This window comes from Salmo salar, chromosome ssa01 (assembly GCF_905237065.1).
Source record: "Salmo salar chromosome ssa01, Ssal_v3.1, whole genome shotgun sequence".
Classification (NCBI taxonomy): Eukaryota; Metazoa; Chordata; class Actinopteri; order Salmoniformes; family Salmonidae; genus Salmo; species Salmo salar.
The window spans coordinates 133062831-133078963 of NC_059442.1; the positions used below are offsets into that span (position 1 = coordinate 133062831).

The 16133-nt window shown below is 43.4% G+C and overlaps 1 protein-coding gene across 1 annotated transcript in view; it reads right to left on the bottom strand.

Moving 5' to 3' along the window:
• Positions 1-16133, bottom strand: part of wdr70 (WD repeat domain 70) — an 86296-nt gene that overhangs the window by 43481 nt on the left and 26682 nt on the right. The window contains exon 10 of the mRNA XM_014130171.2: positions 2344-2518. Coding sequence (XP_013985646.1) covers positions 2344-2518 — 175 coding nt within the window. The remainder of the gene's footprint in view (positions 1-2343; positions 2519-16133) is intronic.

Consider the following 16133-nt stretch of genomic DNA (forward strand, 5'->3'; position numbering starts at 1 on the left):
TTTAATTGCTATATTGTAATTATTTCGCCACTATGGCCTATTTATTGCCTTACCTCCCTTATCCGACCTCATTTACACACACTGTATATAGACTTTTTCTATTGTATTATTGACTGTATGTTTTTTTTATTCCATGTGTAACTCTGTGTTGTTGTTTTTGTCGCACTGCTTTGCTTTATCTTGGCCAGGTCGCAGTTGTAAATGAGAACTTGTTCTCAACTAGCCTACCTGGTTAAATAAAGGTGAAATAAAATTTTTTTTAATAAAAATGGCCATTTGGAAAACCCATTTGCGACCAAGCTTTAACTTCCTGACTGATGTCTTCAGATGCTGTTTCAATATATCCACATCATTTTCCATCCTCGTGATGCCATCTATTTTGTTAAGTGCACCAGTCCCTCCTGCAGAAAAGTACCCTCACAACATGATGCTGCCACCCCCGTGCTTCACGGTTTGATGGTGTTCTTCGGCTTGCAAGCCTCCCCCTTTTTCCTCCAAACATAAGGATGATCATTATGGCCAAACAGTTCTATTTTTGTTTCATCAGACCAGAGGACATTTCTCCAAAAAGTACGATTTCTGTCCCCATGTGCAGGTGCAATCCGTAGTCTAGCTTTTTTAAGGATGGTTTTGGAGCAGTGGCTTCTTCCTTGCTGAGTGGCCTTTCAGGTTATGTCGACATAGGACTCGTTTTACTGTGGAAATAGATACTGGAGGAAACAGGTACAAAAGTATCTTCACAAGGTCCTTTGCTGTTGTTCTGGGATTGATTTGCACTTTTCGCACCAAAGTACGTCTATCTCTAGGAGACAGAACGCATCTCCTTCCAGAGCGGTATGACGACTGCGTGGTCCCATGGTGTTTATACTTGCGTACTATTGTTTGTACAGATGAACGTGGAACCTTCAGGCGTTTGGAAATTGCTCCCAAGGATGAACCAGACTTGTGGAGGCCCACCATTTTTTTTCTGAGGTCTTGGCTGATTTCTTTTGATTTTCCCATGATGTCAAGCAAAGAGGCACTGAGTTTGAAGGTAGGCCTTGAAATACATCCAGTTACACCTCCAATTGACTCAAATTATGTCAATTAGCCTATCAGAAGCTTCTAAAGCCATGACATCATTTTATGGAATTTCCCAAGCTGTTTAAAGGCACAGTCAACTTAGTGTATGTAAACTTCTGACCCACTGGAATTGTGATACAGTGAATTATAAGTGAAATAATCTGTCTGTAAACAATTGTTGGAAAAATTACTTGTGTCATGCACACAGTAGATGTCCTAACCGACTTGCCAAAACTATAGTTTGTTAACAAGAAAATGTGTGGAGTGGTTGAAAAACGAGTTTTAATGACTCTAACCTAAGTATGTAAACTTCCGACTTCAACTGTACACACTCGCTCACACACACTGAACTGTCATTCTTACACAAAACCCTCCTACATTCACAAACACCACATACACACAAACACACAACACACACACGCATACTGACACAACAAAAACACATACATACCCACACTTATCCACTCATCAGTTGCTGCTGCTACTCTGTTCTTTATTTTACTCATTATTATCTATCCAGATGCCTAGTCTTTACCCTGCCTTCATGTACATATCTACCTTGTACCTCTGCACATTGATCTCTGGTACTCCCTGTACTGTATATAGCCCCATTATTGTCTGTTTTATTCCTCATGTTAGTCACTATTTAAATGTATTATTTTATAAACTCTGCATTGTTGGAATGGTTCATAAACAAGCACTTCACTGTAAAGTATACACCAGCATACCTCCCCCTATATTTTCTTTTTGGGGGGGGTTAGAGGTAATGTAAACAGTTACCCCCACCCCAGTGACCGAAAACAATAAATGTCTGCCTAACAACCAACAATCCTCCATCTCAGCAATGAGGATCAAACCTAACCATCTGTCCCACTAACATATGACACATTCTATTCCAACCATGTCCCCCCCCCACACACGTAGAGACCTCTCCATCTGTATACCACACTGCCCTCATCCTATATCACACCAGATACAAGACAGATGGAAGAAAAAAAACAGACAGGATAGTTTGAATTAAGGCTATTTATCAAACACAAACGTCACTTTCCCACCTATGGCTTTATTTACTGCTGGGTCCTGCTTAGTGTTGGGGACCTTTTGAATTCTGACTCCACCCCCTGGCCTCCTGCTCGGAGTCCTTCTTGTGTGACTAACAGTGTGTGCGTACGCCAGTGTAAGACAATGGTGAGGTAGTGGGTGTGTGTGTGTGTGTGTGTTCGTTTGTGCGTGTGGTCGTTTATGCGTGTGCGAGCGAGCGCGTGAGACAGAGAGACTCACACTGAGGTTCCTGTCCCAGATCTGGATGGTTCCATCCTGGCAGCCGGCTGCCACCAGCTTCCCGTCTCGGCTGTAGGTGCAACATGTGGGCGTGACTTTCTTCCCCTGCAGGGAGCGGGGTTTGAAGCACATCTTGTGCTTCTTGTTAGAGCTCAGGTCCCATGTGCGAACAGTACTGAGAACACAGTGAGAGAGAGGAGAGGTTTATGAACCAACACACAGATGCTCAAACGACACATAATATTAACATAGTGTATTCGGAACGTATTCAGACCTCTTGAATATTTCCACATTTTGCTACTTTACAGCCTTATTCTAAAATGGATTAAATAAATAAAAATCCTCATCAATCTACACACAATACCCCATAAGGACTAAGTGGAAACAGGTTTTTAGAAATTGTTCAACATTAATTAAAAACAAAAATACCTTATTTATGTAAGTATTCAGACCCTTTGCTATGAGACTCGAAATTGAGCTCAGGTGCATCCATTTTCCATTGATCATCCTTGAGATGTTTCTACAACTTGGATTGGAGTCCACCTGTGGTAAGTTAAATTGATTGGACATGATTTGGAAAGGCACACACCTGTCTATATAAGGTCCCACAGTTGACAGTGCATGTCAGAGAAAAAACGAAAGCCATGAGGTCGAAGGAATTGTCTGTAGAGCTCCGAGACAGGATTGTGTCGAGGCACAGATCTGGGGAAGGGTACCAAGACATTTCTGCAGCATTGAAGGTCCCCAAGAACTCAGTGGCCTCCATCATTCTTAAATGGAATAAGTTTGGAACCACCAAGACTCTTCCTAGAGCTGGCCAACCAGCCAAACTGTGCAATCGGGGGAGAAGGGCCTTGGTCAGGGAGATGACCAAGAACCTGATGGTCACTCTGACAGTGCTCCAAAGTTCCTCTGTGGAGATGGGAGAACCTTCCAGAAGGACAACAATCAGGCCTTTATGCTAGTGGCCAGACGGAAGCCACTCCTCAGTAAAAAAGGGACATGACAGCCCACTTGGAGTTTGACAAAAGGCTCCTAAAGGACTCAGACCATGAGAAACAAGATTATTTGGTCAATTGAACTCTTTGGCCTGAATGCTAAGAGTCACATCAGGAAGAAACCTGGCACCATCCCTACAGTGAAGCGTGGTGGTGGCAGCATTATGCTGTGGAAATGTTTTTCAGCGTCAGGGACTGGGAGACTAGTCAGGATCGAGGGGAAAAAGGAACGGAGCAAATTACAGAGAGATCCTTGATGAAAACCTGCTCCAGAGCTTGAGAGGATCTGCAGAGAAGAACGGGAGAAACTCCCCAAATACAGGTGTGCCAAGCTTGAGGCGTCATACTCAAGAAGACTTGAGGCTGTAATCGCTGCCAAATGTGCTTCAACAAAGTACTGAGTAAAGGGTCTGAATACTTGTGGTATTTCAGTTTCCTAAAATGTATCATTATGGGGTGTTGTGTGTTATTTGATGAGGGGAAAATAACAATTTAATCCATCTTAGAATGAGGCTGTAACGTAACAAAACGTGGAAAAAGTCAAGGGGTCTGAATACTTTCCGGATGCACTGTATCAGTAGTAGCCCTAACCTCTGTGCACAATATCCCCGACTAGAAATTCCTCAAATCCATTAACAATCACAACATACCACTGTTCCATTATCATCCAAGTATTCTGACAACTCTCCTATTACAACTCCACAATTCCTATCAGCCAGTAACTCACATCATATAGATGTTCCCTAGTCTCTGAGCCTCCTTCCCATACCCCTCCATATTGTATCAGCCAGATATGTGTTGAAGGATGAGAGGTTATGGAACGGAGCAGAGAGACAGAACACTAGATCAGCTTGACAGGCGTGTCTGAAGCCTCCATGAAGTCCTGATTTCATTCCCTACATCTGCTCAACACATTATTGAACCGTGCTGCAGACAGATGCCGCAGGATGGGAAGAATTAAAAAACAAACATACATATTACTAACACCGATATGTACACAAACACAGCGGAGCTGGTTGTATACGGTTGAGTCAGTTCTAAGTGTTGAACCAAATATTGACTTGGCTACTAGGAGAGGAGTGATACAGGGACAGGGTGGTACAAGTCAATGGAGGCATATTGAGGGAGGTTGCATATATTCTCTGTAATTCCTTGAAAAGGTGATTAAAAAAAAAAGAATACATTAAAATCATCCTACACAATTTTACCCAGATTAGAAATTCTAAGGTTTCTAAAGCATGTACAAGCACCTACAAACTTTCAAAAAACAAGGGCATGGTCTCTGTTAAAAAATATAACTTTGTGAAGAATAACGGGTTCCACATGTTCCTGCGTAGTTGGGGAAAAATATTACTAATATTTTGTTATATTCTTATTATAAAATACATGTATGTTGACTGATCAGGTCCTGATTGAATGAATTAATAACGCATTTCTTTGTGATGGTGTATATTCAATGGATTTATTAAAATAGACGGCCACCCACATCTGCACACCCCTATTCCCACCCGTCAACCGTGCCGGGCTGCACAACGCTATGTATAAAAGAAGTATGCCGCTAAAGTGGTGAAAAGAAATGACTGTTTGAAAGGGTGTCATGTAAACATTGCCAGATTTTTTTCTACAGGTAACAAACCATAAATTTGATCTGAAATATGTATACGTGTCAGACAGGCTCAAAGCAGGCATTCTGCAGCTTTTAAAACATACCAAAGTGGACATTGGACAGTCATGCGACTGGGACCACCAAGGCCTGTAGGGTCAGAGGGGAAAGGAAGTGTAACCTTTAACCTCACCAACACGGTTGGTTTCCCATCCTAAGGATGCCCTAAGGAGGTAAGTTCCATACACCTCAACATTATAACCTTCACCTCACTTAACACAGACGCTCAGTAGTTCACCCTTCTAAAGAGGTTGAGGAGATACACAAGAGGAGGGGGGAGGAAAAGGGAGTACAGGATGAGAGAAAATAGAGCGAGAGATAGAGATGGAGTAGAGAGAGAGAGCAGAGACAGAGGGGACAGTAAAGAGGGGAAAGGAGGATGGGGAAGTGGAAGCCGACTAGCACAAACATGAGTCAGAGGGTAGACACTAGAGGCGCCTGGTGCCGTGTGTCAGCCTAGCAGACCAGCCGTGCCAATGTATGTCTCTCTGACCCGTGTGTGTCTCTCTGACCCACTGCCTGTTTCAACAGGCCTGACCCTTGGGGGTCACAGGGTCAGGAGAGGAGCATAAACACACAGAGTGGCAGAGCTGCTACTAACAGCCAGGCATGGATTCCTCCACGGCTCACTACACACTACAACAGTCAGAGACACACTCAACTGTGTTTAGATAAGTTTGACAAGGTGACACAGATGCCAGCCAAAGACAGATCGTCTGAGGGAGTATTGGCAGTTGTTTAATAAACCTCACAAATTTACAAGCGTTTAATAATGCTGCTAGCACAAAGTGATTTCAGGCTGATCCTCATACTAGCAACAAAACAGTGACCATGTTTAGTGCGTGATGTGAATTTGTATGTGAATGTTGCATTTGTGTGTGTGTGTGTGTGTGTGTGTGTGTGTACGCATTGCATACGTGTTGTAGATGACAGGAGTGTGCAGGGTGACAGATCGTTCCACCTGCTCGCTCACAGACGTCTGTATTCTGTTTACATAGGAGCCTAGGCGTCTGTCCAGACACTAAAGACAACAGAACTTTTCACGTAGCAGCACACAACACCAGGAATTCAATTCATCTCAGCCAGCCTCTTTCCAAAACATGGCCCTGATGGCTGACAGGGCAGGAGCAGAGGCCACCGCCACCCCACCACGGCTGGGCCGATCCTGGGTCTCTCACACATCTCAGCAGCTAGGCAAGCAGAAGCTGGGAAGGAAGCAGCGTACGGTGAGGCTGCTCTACCACAAATTAGGTGGGAAGTTGTAGGGATTCAAGGAATGGCAGCAAAGTAATGCAAAACCTAGTGGATTGTAAACTACAGGTGCACTCAAGTTATTTAGGTGCTGCACCTCATGTTTCTTCTAATTATTATTTTGGTGACCCTCTAACATCACCCGCTTTAGAAGGGTTCTACGTTCCTGTGTGATGAACGAACAACTTAGCAACCATCTCACAAGTCGCAACTCAATTCTTTTCAATGAAGTGACAAAACATTCATGTACAGAATAATAAAGAAACCAAAACACGGAGGGGCACACAAAGTATCACGCCACCCTTTCTTTCCCTTCCCCAACAAGCCTGTTTTCGCCTCAATCAGCGCTCCCCTTTCCCTGTGTAAGCGCTTAAAGACCCAGAGGGGCATTCGTGATAAAAGACAAGAGCCATACAGCCTCAGTCATGCGTGTGTGGTTTACTGGGTAACACAGCCGTTCACACATCAACCCAGGGTTTAGGCCCCACCCACCTCTCCCCCACCTCCTCTCTGCCTTCAGATGCTATCTGTGGGACAGTCTTTAGGTCTGCCAGGGCCGGGTGGCTGGGATTATGGGAAAGCTCCCCAGATGGAGGGATAAGGAGGAGAGGAATAAAGGACAGGCTGATCAAAGCGCAGGGGCCTCTGTGTGTCAGGCTGTGTTAGAATGGCTGGGGGCCCGGGGAGGGGGCCCGGCTGTGGGGTCCGCTGAGGCTCTGTTATAATCACTGATAGGGATTAGAGAGGAAAATGGAAGCTACTCCATCTCTGAGGATGTACAAGATAAGAAGGGGAAAGTAACTGCTGGCTGTCAAATAGGAAGTGGAGCAGTCAAGAGACATAGATGAACACAGTAGGTTCAACCAGACATCCAGGTGAGGCCGGATAAGATGTTAGTGCACCAACTTAGTGCACAAACATAGTATACAGAATAAAATATACAGAACATTGCTATTATTTGATATTCCTGTCATAGCAGCGGGAAGTACCCCCTGAAAAATCAGAATATATTTTATTTTTTACAACAACAAAAAAGTAGTGCCATGGGTCTTTACTAGTATTAGCGGACCGATATAAACGTCTGTAGCGCTGGCAAAAACATTTTTTCAGCATCTCCACTTCGGAAAAAAAAGTTGTTGTATAACTAAGAACAGTATCTTGCAGGATTTAATAGCTGTAATTGTAGTTGGTGCCCTGTCCCTTTCTCTGCGATTGTCATTCTAATGGCATTCATTAAAACAAAAAAAACCTGTCCTCAAACATTCACATCAAAAGATGCAAAGTTACAGACAAAGACAAAACAGCCACATCAAATTAAATATTTTTATAACTTGGAAAACAAACACTTTGTACAGTAATAATTTACTGTATGCACTCACTACTACTGTAAGTTGCTCTGGATAAGAGCGTCTACTAACATGGAAAAGGAATGAATAGACAATCAGTTTTCACATAGAAATAAGATGCATTTGCAAAGTATTTCAAGAAATTGTAAAAAGTATTTTTTTTTCCCGCAAGTATTATCAGATTAACTGTTTTCTACAGATAATTATCAGACTCAAATTACAAATGCTGGTAAACTCAAATACATTTGGTTTAAACATTTTCCACAAAAGAAGTGCACTGGGCCTTTACTAGTCCTGTATTAACGGACCGATATAGACGTCTTCAGCTTGGGCAAAGAAAACGCTGCACCCCCACCGCCACCCTACTTCCTGCGGCTATGATTCCTGTGTGTACACTGGATTTCAATCCACCTCAATAGTGAGATAAAAAGCTTATCAATATTGTCAGCTTGGTTTAATGGATCCTCATTAAGCTCAATAAGTAGGGCAGTGCATCTGCATCCAAAGACCAAATGATAGACTGTAGCTCATCCAGGTTGATTGGTTGATTGGTTGAAAAGTTAAGTAAGCCATTAGCCTAGATCCCATTGGAGTAGCACAGGAGGAAATTACCATGAAAGTATCTTTACACTCCAACAAACAGGAGTAGCCTCACTGTAGCAACAGGTCGAGGTTACTGAGTTCAACATCCAATTCATTCTGTGTTGCTAGACAACAGTCTGTACTTGAACGTATCTGGTTGTGGTATTTATAGTGAACAAAAAACGTTTTGGTCCATGTTTCATGAGCTGAAATAAAAGATCCCAGAAATTTTCCAAATGTACAAAAAGCTTATTTCCCTGATTTTGTGCCAAATGTGTTTACATCCCTGTTAGTGAGCATTTCTCCTTTGCCAACATAATCCATCCACCTGACAGGTGTGGCATATCAAGAAGCGGATTAAAAAGCATTCATTACACAGGTGCACCTTGTGCCGGGTACAAGACCTCTACAATGTGCAGTTTTGTCACACAACACAATGCCACAGATGTTTTCAGGGTGCATGCAATTGGCATGCTGACTGCAGGAATGTCCACCAGAGCTGTAGTCAGAGAATTTTATGTTAAATTCTCTACCATAAGCCGCCTCCAATGTTATTTTAGAGAATTTGGCAGTACGTCCAACTGGCCTCAGAAACGCAGACCACATGTAACCCTGCCAGCACAGGACCTCAACGTCCAGCTTCTTCACCTGCAGGATCGTATGATACCAGTCATCCGGACAGCTGATTAAACACAGGCGTATTTCTGTCTGTAATAAAGCCCTTTTGAGGGAAAAAAACTCATTCTGATTGGCTGGGCCTGGCTCCCAGGTGGGTGGGCCTATAGCCAGTCATGTGAAATCCATATATTAGGGCCTAATGAATGTACAGTTGAAGTCAGAAGTTTACATACACCTTAGCCAAATACATTTAAACTCAGTTTTTCACAATTCCTGACATTTAATCCTAGTAAGAATCCCCTGTCTTAGGTCAGTTAGGATCACCACTGTATTTTAAGAATGTGAAATGTCAGAATAATAGTAGAGAGAATTATTTATTTCAGCTTTTATTTCTTTCATCACATTCCCAGTGGGTCAGAAGTTTACATACACTCAATTAGTATTTGGTAGCATTGCCTTTAAAATGTTTAACTTGGGTCAAACGTTTTACTGTGGATATAGATACTTTTGTACCTGTTTCCTCCATCATCTTCACAAGGTCCTTTGCTGTTGTTCTGGGATTGATTTGCACTTTTCTCACCAAAGTACGTTCATCTCTAGGAGACAGAACGCGTCTCCTTCCTGAGCGGTATGACAGCTGCGTGGTCCCATGGTGTTTATACTTGCATACTATTGTTTATACAGATGAACGTGGTACCTTCAGGCATTTGGAAATTGCTCCCAAGGATGAACCAGACTTCTGGAGGTCTACAATATTTTTTCTGAGGTCTTGGCTGATTTCTTTTGATTTTCCCATGATGTCAAGCAAAGAGGCACTGAGTTTGAAGGTAGGCCTTGAAATACATCCACAGGTACACCTCCAATTGACTCAAATGATGTCAATTAGCCTATCAGAAGCTTCTGAAGCCATGACATCATTTTCTGGAATTTTCCAAGCTGTTTAAAGGCACAGTCAACTAGTGCATGTAAACTTCTGACCCACTGAAATTGTGATAGTGAATTATAAGTTAAATAATCCGTCTGTAAACAATTGTTGGAAAAATTACTTGTGTTATGCACAAAGTAGATGTCCTAACCGACTTACCAAAACTATAGTTTGTTAACAATCAATTTGTGGAGTGGTTGAAAAAGAGTTTTAATGACTCCAACGTAAGTGTATGTAAACTTCAGACTTCAACTGTATGTTTCAATTGACTGGTTTCCTTTATTGAACTGTAACTCAGTAAAATCTTCGAAATTGTTGCATGTTGTGTTCATATTTTTCCTTCATTGAATTACATTCCAGGGCAGCAGGATATGGAACACTAGCTCCGTAAGGCAGGCGGGGTGCCGGGCGCTGGGAGACGTGGTGTGAGAGACGCGCTGGACTGTGGATGAACCTGGTGTGTCTGAGTGTCAATGCCCAGAGAGGATGAGATGTTCTCTCAGACCCCTGGGACATCGGTCTGTTCTCACTCCACATCTCCGTATTGCCATGGAGATCACAATTAATAGCCCTGTGATCCTGCACAAGTCCTCCAAAAAGCCCAAATTAGGGTATCTCCAAGCTCCATACTTTGGGCTGAGAGCCTAGGGTTACATATAGAAAAATGGGAAAAATACTCACTTGACAAGCACAGTATGCCAGAAATGAACAATTAAGAGATAGTGGGATGATCTCAAGAGCAGGGAGGAGTGTCAGTTTACATCGAGACGGGACACAAAACACTTGTGAGAGAGCTCAACTCAGAGGCTGTTAAAGTGTGAGAAACCCCATAGCAATGATTTACGGGGTTCGCTCAGTTCACACATCCTTTATCATGGTTATTCTACTGGTGTGACCCGAGAGCATGAAGGAGATACATAATGGTGTCCATTTCCAGAAAGATCATGAACAATGGTGATTCCATAATGTGCCATATACACTGAGTGTACAAAACATTAAGAACCCCTTTGTAATATTGAGTTGAAGACACCCCCCTCCCTCAGTGTAGATCATATACTGTATGTTTGGGTGGTGCATGGAATGGTCGGGTGTACTGTATGATAAAGACAGCAGACAGGTGAACCTCCAGGACAGGGGCTGACAGGGACATGCTCTCCTCTCCTCTGGGGCCAGTCTGAATCCACATCCCAGTCCTGTCCTGCAGCCCAGCACGTAGGTTATCCCTGGCATCCAGCAAAACATTCCTCACAGTTATTAGGGTTATTGTTTGTGTGTGTGTGTGTGTGTGTGTGTGTGTGTGTGTGTGTGTGTGTGCCTACATCCCTATTAATCTGTGTCAAAACATGTCTTACTTAGTAAAACCCATAGCTCAATCTTGGCAAGAAATACTCCCACAGAGGAACAAACTCCCACAGAGGAACAAAGTCTTTACACTTTCCAGGGGCAAACTATTTGGCCTGAAACATATTATTCTCCTTGAGGCTTTCAAACAGGTGTTCTTTCAGCAGAGAATTTGTTTAAGTAACACCGCACTTAGCAGGTATTTGGGCCCTATGCTTCAAATATGAGTAATCACTTACTTTGCGTTTAGGTAGCGTGCTATTTAGCATGTATGCCAATTTCATCTCAAACAAGAGAATGTTGAAAGGGGCTTCAATACAGTTTAACTCCAACTGCTGCTCCACGGGGCTACTTTATCGGGAAACGACATCTCTCGTCACATTCCTCTGATAGAAATATGTCGGGATAGTTTAGTCACACTTAAAGAGGACAGCTACAGCCATGGGAAGAGGAATCCACAGAATGTGACAACCAGAGAATATGTTGTATATCTTAGGCCTAATAACCCACATCAAAAAATTAAAAAATACTATAGTATAAATTCTATAGTATTCACTGTAGTGTTTTTGCAGACTGTTCTGTAGTATTCACTGTAGAAAGTCTATGAAAACAGTACAGTGAATACTAATATTTACTGTAGTATTTACAGTTAAATACTACAGTTTACAGCAGAAATAAAACTCTAGTATATACTGTAGGGTTAAGGGAAAGGGGATACCTAATCAGTAACTGAATGCATTCAACCGAAATGTGTCCTCCGAATTTAACCCAGCCTCTCAATCAGAAAGGTGTGGGGGTGCTGCCTTAAAGGAAAAGGAAAACTCCACCCAAAAACTATCTTTTGGTATTTGTTTCATAAGTCCATTGTTGATGTTGTCGCAAAATGTTTTGCATGTTAGCAATCAAGATATGTAACTTTCAAAATACAGAAATCTGGCTTATATGATGCAAAATGCATCACAAAGGCCAGATTTCTATATGTTTGGCAAATTTCTATATTTTGGTCCATTTCTTAGCATCGAAGATAACATTTTGTACCAATACCCATGTGAGCCTCCCAGGTCCATGTTGCCCAGGGTTAATTAAGAACATAATAATATTACATTGTATTGCATTACACACTTAAACGTATTCCATTAATCCCTTAGCCAAAAGTTGTTTGTGTTGTTAGTAATATTCATTTATTTAGACAGCTGGCTGTGGAACCCACTTTGAGAACCCCTGCTGTAAGGAACACAATATATGGCCTACATATGGTCTACAGTGCCTTCGGAAAGTATTCAGACCCCTTGTCTTTTTCCACATTTTGTTACGTTACAGCCTTGTTCTAGAATATATTAAATCGTTTTTATCCCTCATCAATCCACACACAATACCCCCATAATGACAAAGCAAAAACCGTTTAGACATTTTTGCAAATGTATAAAAAATGAAATATCACGTTTACATAAGTATTCAGACCCTTTACTCAGTACTTTGTTGAAGCACCTTTGGCAGCGATAACAGCATCGAGTCTTTTTGGGTATGATGCTTCAAGCTTGGCACACCTGTATTTGGGGAGCTTCTTTCATTCTTCTCTGCAGATCCTCTCAAGCTGTGTCAGGTTGGATTGGGAGCTTCACTGCACAGCTATTTTCAGGTCTCTCCAGAGATGTTCGATCAGGTTCAAGTCCAGGCTCTGACTGGGCCACACAAGAACATTCAGAGACCTATCCCTAAGCCACTCCTGCATTGTCTTGGTTGTGTGCTTAGAGTGGTTGTCCAGCTGGAAGGTGAACCTTCACCCCAGTCTGAGGTCCTGAGCGCTCTAGAGCAGGTTTTCATCAAGGATCTCTCTGTATTTTGGTCTGTTCATCTTTCCCTTGAACAATCTCCCAGTCCCTGCCGCTGAAAAACATCCCCACAGCATAGGGATGGTGCCAGGTTTCCTCCAGAGGTGATGCTTGGCGTTCAGGCCAAAGAGTTCAATCTAGGTTTCATCAGACCAGATAATCTTTTTCTCATGGTCTGGAGAGTCCTTAGGTGCTTTTTGGCAAACTCTGAGTGGGCTGTAATGTGCCTTTTACTGAGGAGTGGTCTGTCTAGCCACTCTACCATAAAGGCCGTTTGGTGGAGTGCTGCAGAGATGGATGTCCTTCTGGAAGGTTCTCCCATCTCCACAGAGGAACTCTGGAGCTCAATCAGAGTGACCATCGGGTTCTTGGTCATCTCCCTGACCAAGGACCTTCTCCCCCGATTGCTCAGTTTGGCCGGACGGCCAGCTCTAGGAAGAGTCTTGGTGGTTCCAAACTTCTTCCATTTAAGAATGATGGAGGCCACTGAGTTCTTGGGGACCTTCAATGTTGCACAACATTTTTGGTACCCTTGTACCTTTTATTATTTATTTATTTAACTAGGCAAGTCAGTTGAGAACAAATTCTTATTTTCAATGACGACCTAGGAACAGTGGGTTAACTGCCTTGTTCAGGGCCAGAACAACAGATTTTTACCTTGTCAGCTCGGGGATTCGTGTGTAGATTAATGAGGAACATTTTCTATTTTATCTATTTTAGAATAAGGCTGTAACGTAACAAAATGTGGAAAAAGTCAAGGTATCTAAATACTTTCCGAATGGACTGTACACTTGGCACGTAGGTTTTCCACTAATGGGTGGCACAAATTGGGATATGGGGGAGGAGAAAGGGCAGGGTATATGCTAATTAAATACTGTGGTGTTTTTGCGCACATTACTGTAGTATTTAGTATAGTATTCTACAACAAGTACTTCACATGATTGAGAGACACTACAGTGCGTAGTATAGTATACTACAGTTTACTAAAGAATTGTATAGTAATTTGTTGTATTTTTTCGTGTGGGTAAAGACAGGGCTCTACTGTGCGACCATTTGACTCGGCATATGCGCCTAAATATTTTGCTGTGCGACCTGGAGTTTTAATTTAGGTGCAAAAAAAATCCCCTAGATGATAACTGTTGCAATGATTACTTCACTGTACCGCAGCCCGAGTGCCATGGAGAATACACTGAGTACAGATACATGACCGTCATGCTTGCACCATTGCTAAAGAAAACTGCTTGTTATCTTAAATATTTGTCATTGTGCTTCTAAATATTTCAACTTAGGGGCACACGTGCTCCTTGTAAAAAACGGTCAGCGTAGAGCCCTGAAAGAGCTAGTACATTAAAGCATCGAAAGCAGCACATCAAAAGCGGCGTCAGAACAATAGAGGGAGAGAGAGAGAGAGAGAGAGAGAGAGAACCTATTAAACCTGGGTGGTAACACTGGTCTGTTGTCAGGAAGACAGACGAACAGTACCAGGCACCAGGCGGTACGGCTGGCCCTCCTCTGGACTTCAGAAATAGAAGCCCTGGGTCCTAGTCTATCTGGCCCATTGTCAGACAGAGCCACACACACAGCAGCCAAGACATCCAGGCTCCCCACTGGGACCACTGAATGGGAGTGCAGGAGTGAAAGAGAGAGAGACAACATTTACATTTTAGTCATTTAGCAGGCGCTCATATCCAGGGCGACTTACAGTAGTGAGCGCATACATTTTCATACGGGGTGAAAACCCAGGCTACAGCCCAGCTCCCTGTGCTGTGAGGTCTACTGAGTGTACCTCCCATGCTGATCATCATTACCCAATGATGACGCATGAACTGTTTCTTACTGTCAGCGGCAATTCACTGAAACTAACACTTCACCGTACGCCTCATTCAGTCCCTTCCAGTTCTGACCTCAGTTACTCATAATGAACAGTGTACCTCACCTCGCTCACAAGAGGCAGTCATAGAAAGTCCCAAACATCCCCTTTCACAACATCCGCCCGACAGTCATCCGTTCCCCGAGGCCTTTAGAGTGAGACGTAAGATTAAGGGAGACACACGGAAAGGATGGAGGGCAGGAGAGGGAGAGAGACTTTGAAAGAAGAGGGACCTCCCGAAAGCAGGCCACTGGGCATTCCCTTCCTCTCCTGGTCCCTGTGGCCCAGGGAGCTGTAGTGACCTGCTCTGGACCCTCCCACCGGGGACCCTTCACATCTACAGCTGGTCGCGGCTGCAAACGGCTCTCTGTCCACTGCTCTGATCTGCTCTACTCCCAGAACTGGGCTGGCAACCCCCAGCGCAAACGTGCCACTTGAGGATTCCCAGAAGCCAAAGTAAAGCTAAATAAAGCAGCTAGCCCCCGCGCCACATCTGGGAGGGAGAGCTGGCAGCGAGAAGAGACGGTCAGCGGTCAACACTGGTCTCAACCCCTACCCTCCTCAGCCTTGTTTTCAGTCCTGATCATGGTGTTGGGTTTCTGCTCCGCTGCCTGTCACACTCACTTAGACTCATCACTGGGGTTCTCTCCCTCTCACACACATACATAAACATGTTCAGAGAAACACACAGATGGACCCCGCCCCTAAACATAGAAACACTACAGCCCCTGAGATAAGCGCTATGGGGAAACCAATTGGCTAGAGGACAACATAACAAACAGAGGGCTTGTGAAAGTGTAGTAGGTTACATGGATAATTCTGTATTGTATTACCATTGTATTCTGAAAACAGAGATTTTCCCCAATGAAAGCTCCAGGAGGTGACTCCACACTGTGAGAGAGGTGAGGACAGACCAACGGTCCCAGAGGCGTAGCTTAGCCTAGAGGACTCCCTGCTGGTGACAAGTGAGATGATGGGAAACTAAACTCAGCAAAAAAAGAAACGTCCCTTTTTCAGGACTCTGTCTTTCAAAGATAATGTGTAAAAATCCAAATAACTTCACAGATCTTCATTGTAAAGGGTTTAAACACTGTTTCCCATGCTTGTTCAATGAACCATAAACAATTACTGAACATGCACCTGTGGAATGGCAATTAAGGTCACAGTTATGAAAACTTAGGACGCTAAAGAGGTCTTTCTACTGACTGAAAAACACCAAAAGAAAGATGCCGAGGGTCCCTGCTCATCTGCGTGAACGTACCTTAGGCATGCTGCAAGGAGGCATGAGGACTGCAGATGTGGCCAGGGTAATAAATTGCAATGTCCATACTGTGAGACGCATAAGACAGCGCTACAGGGAGACA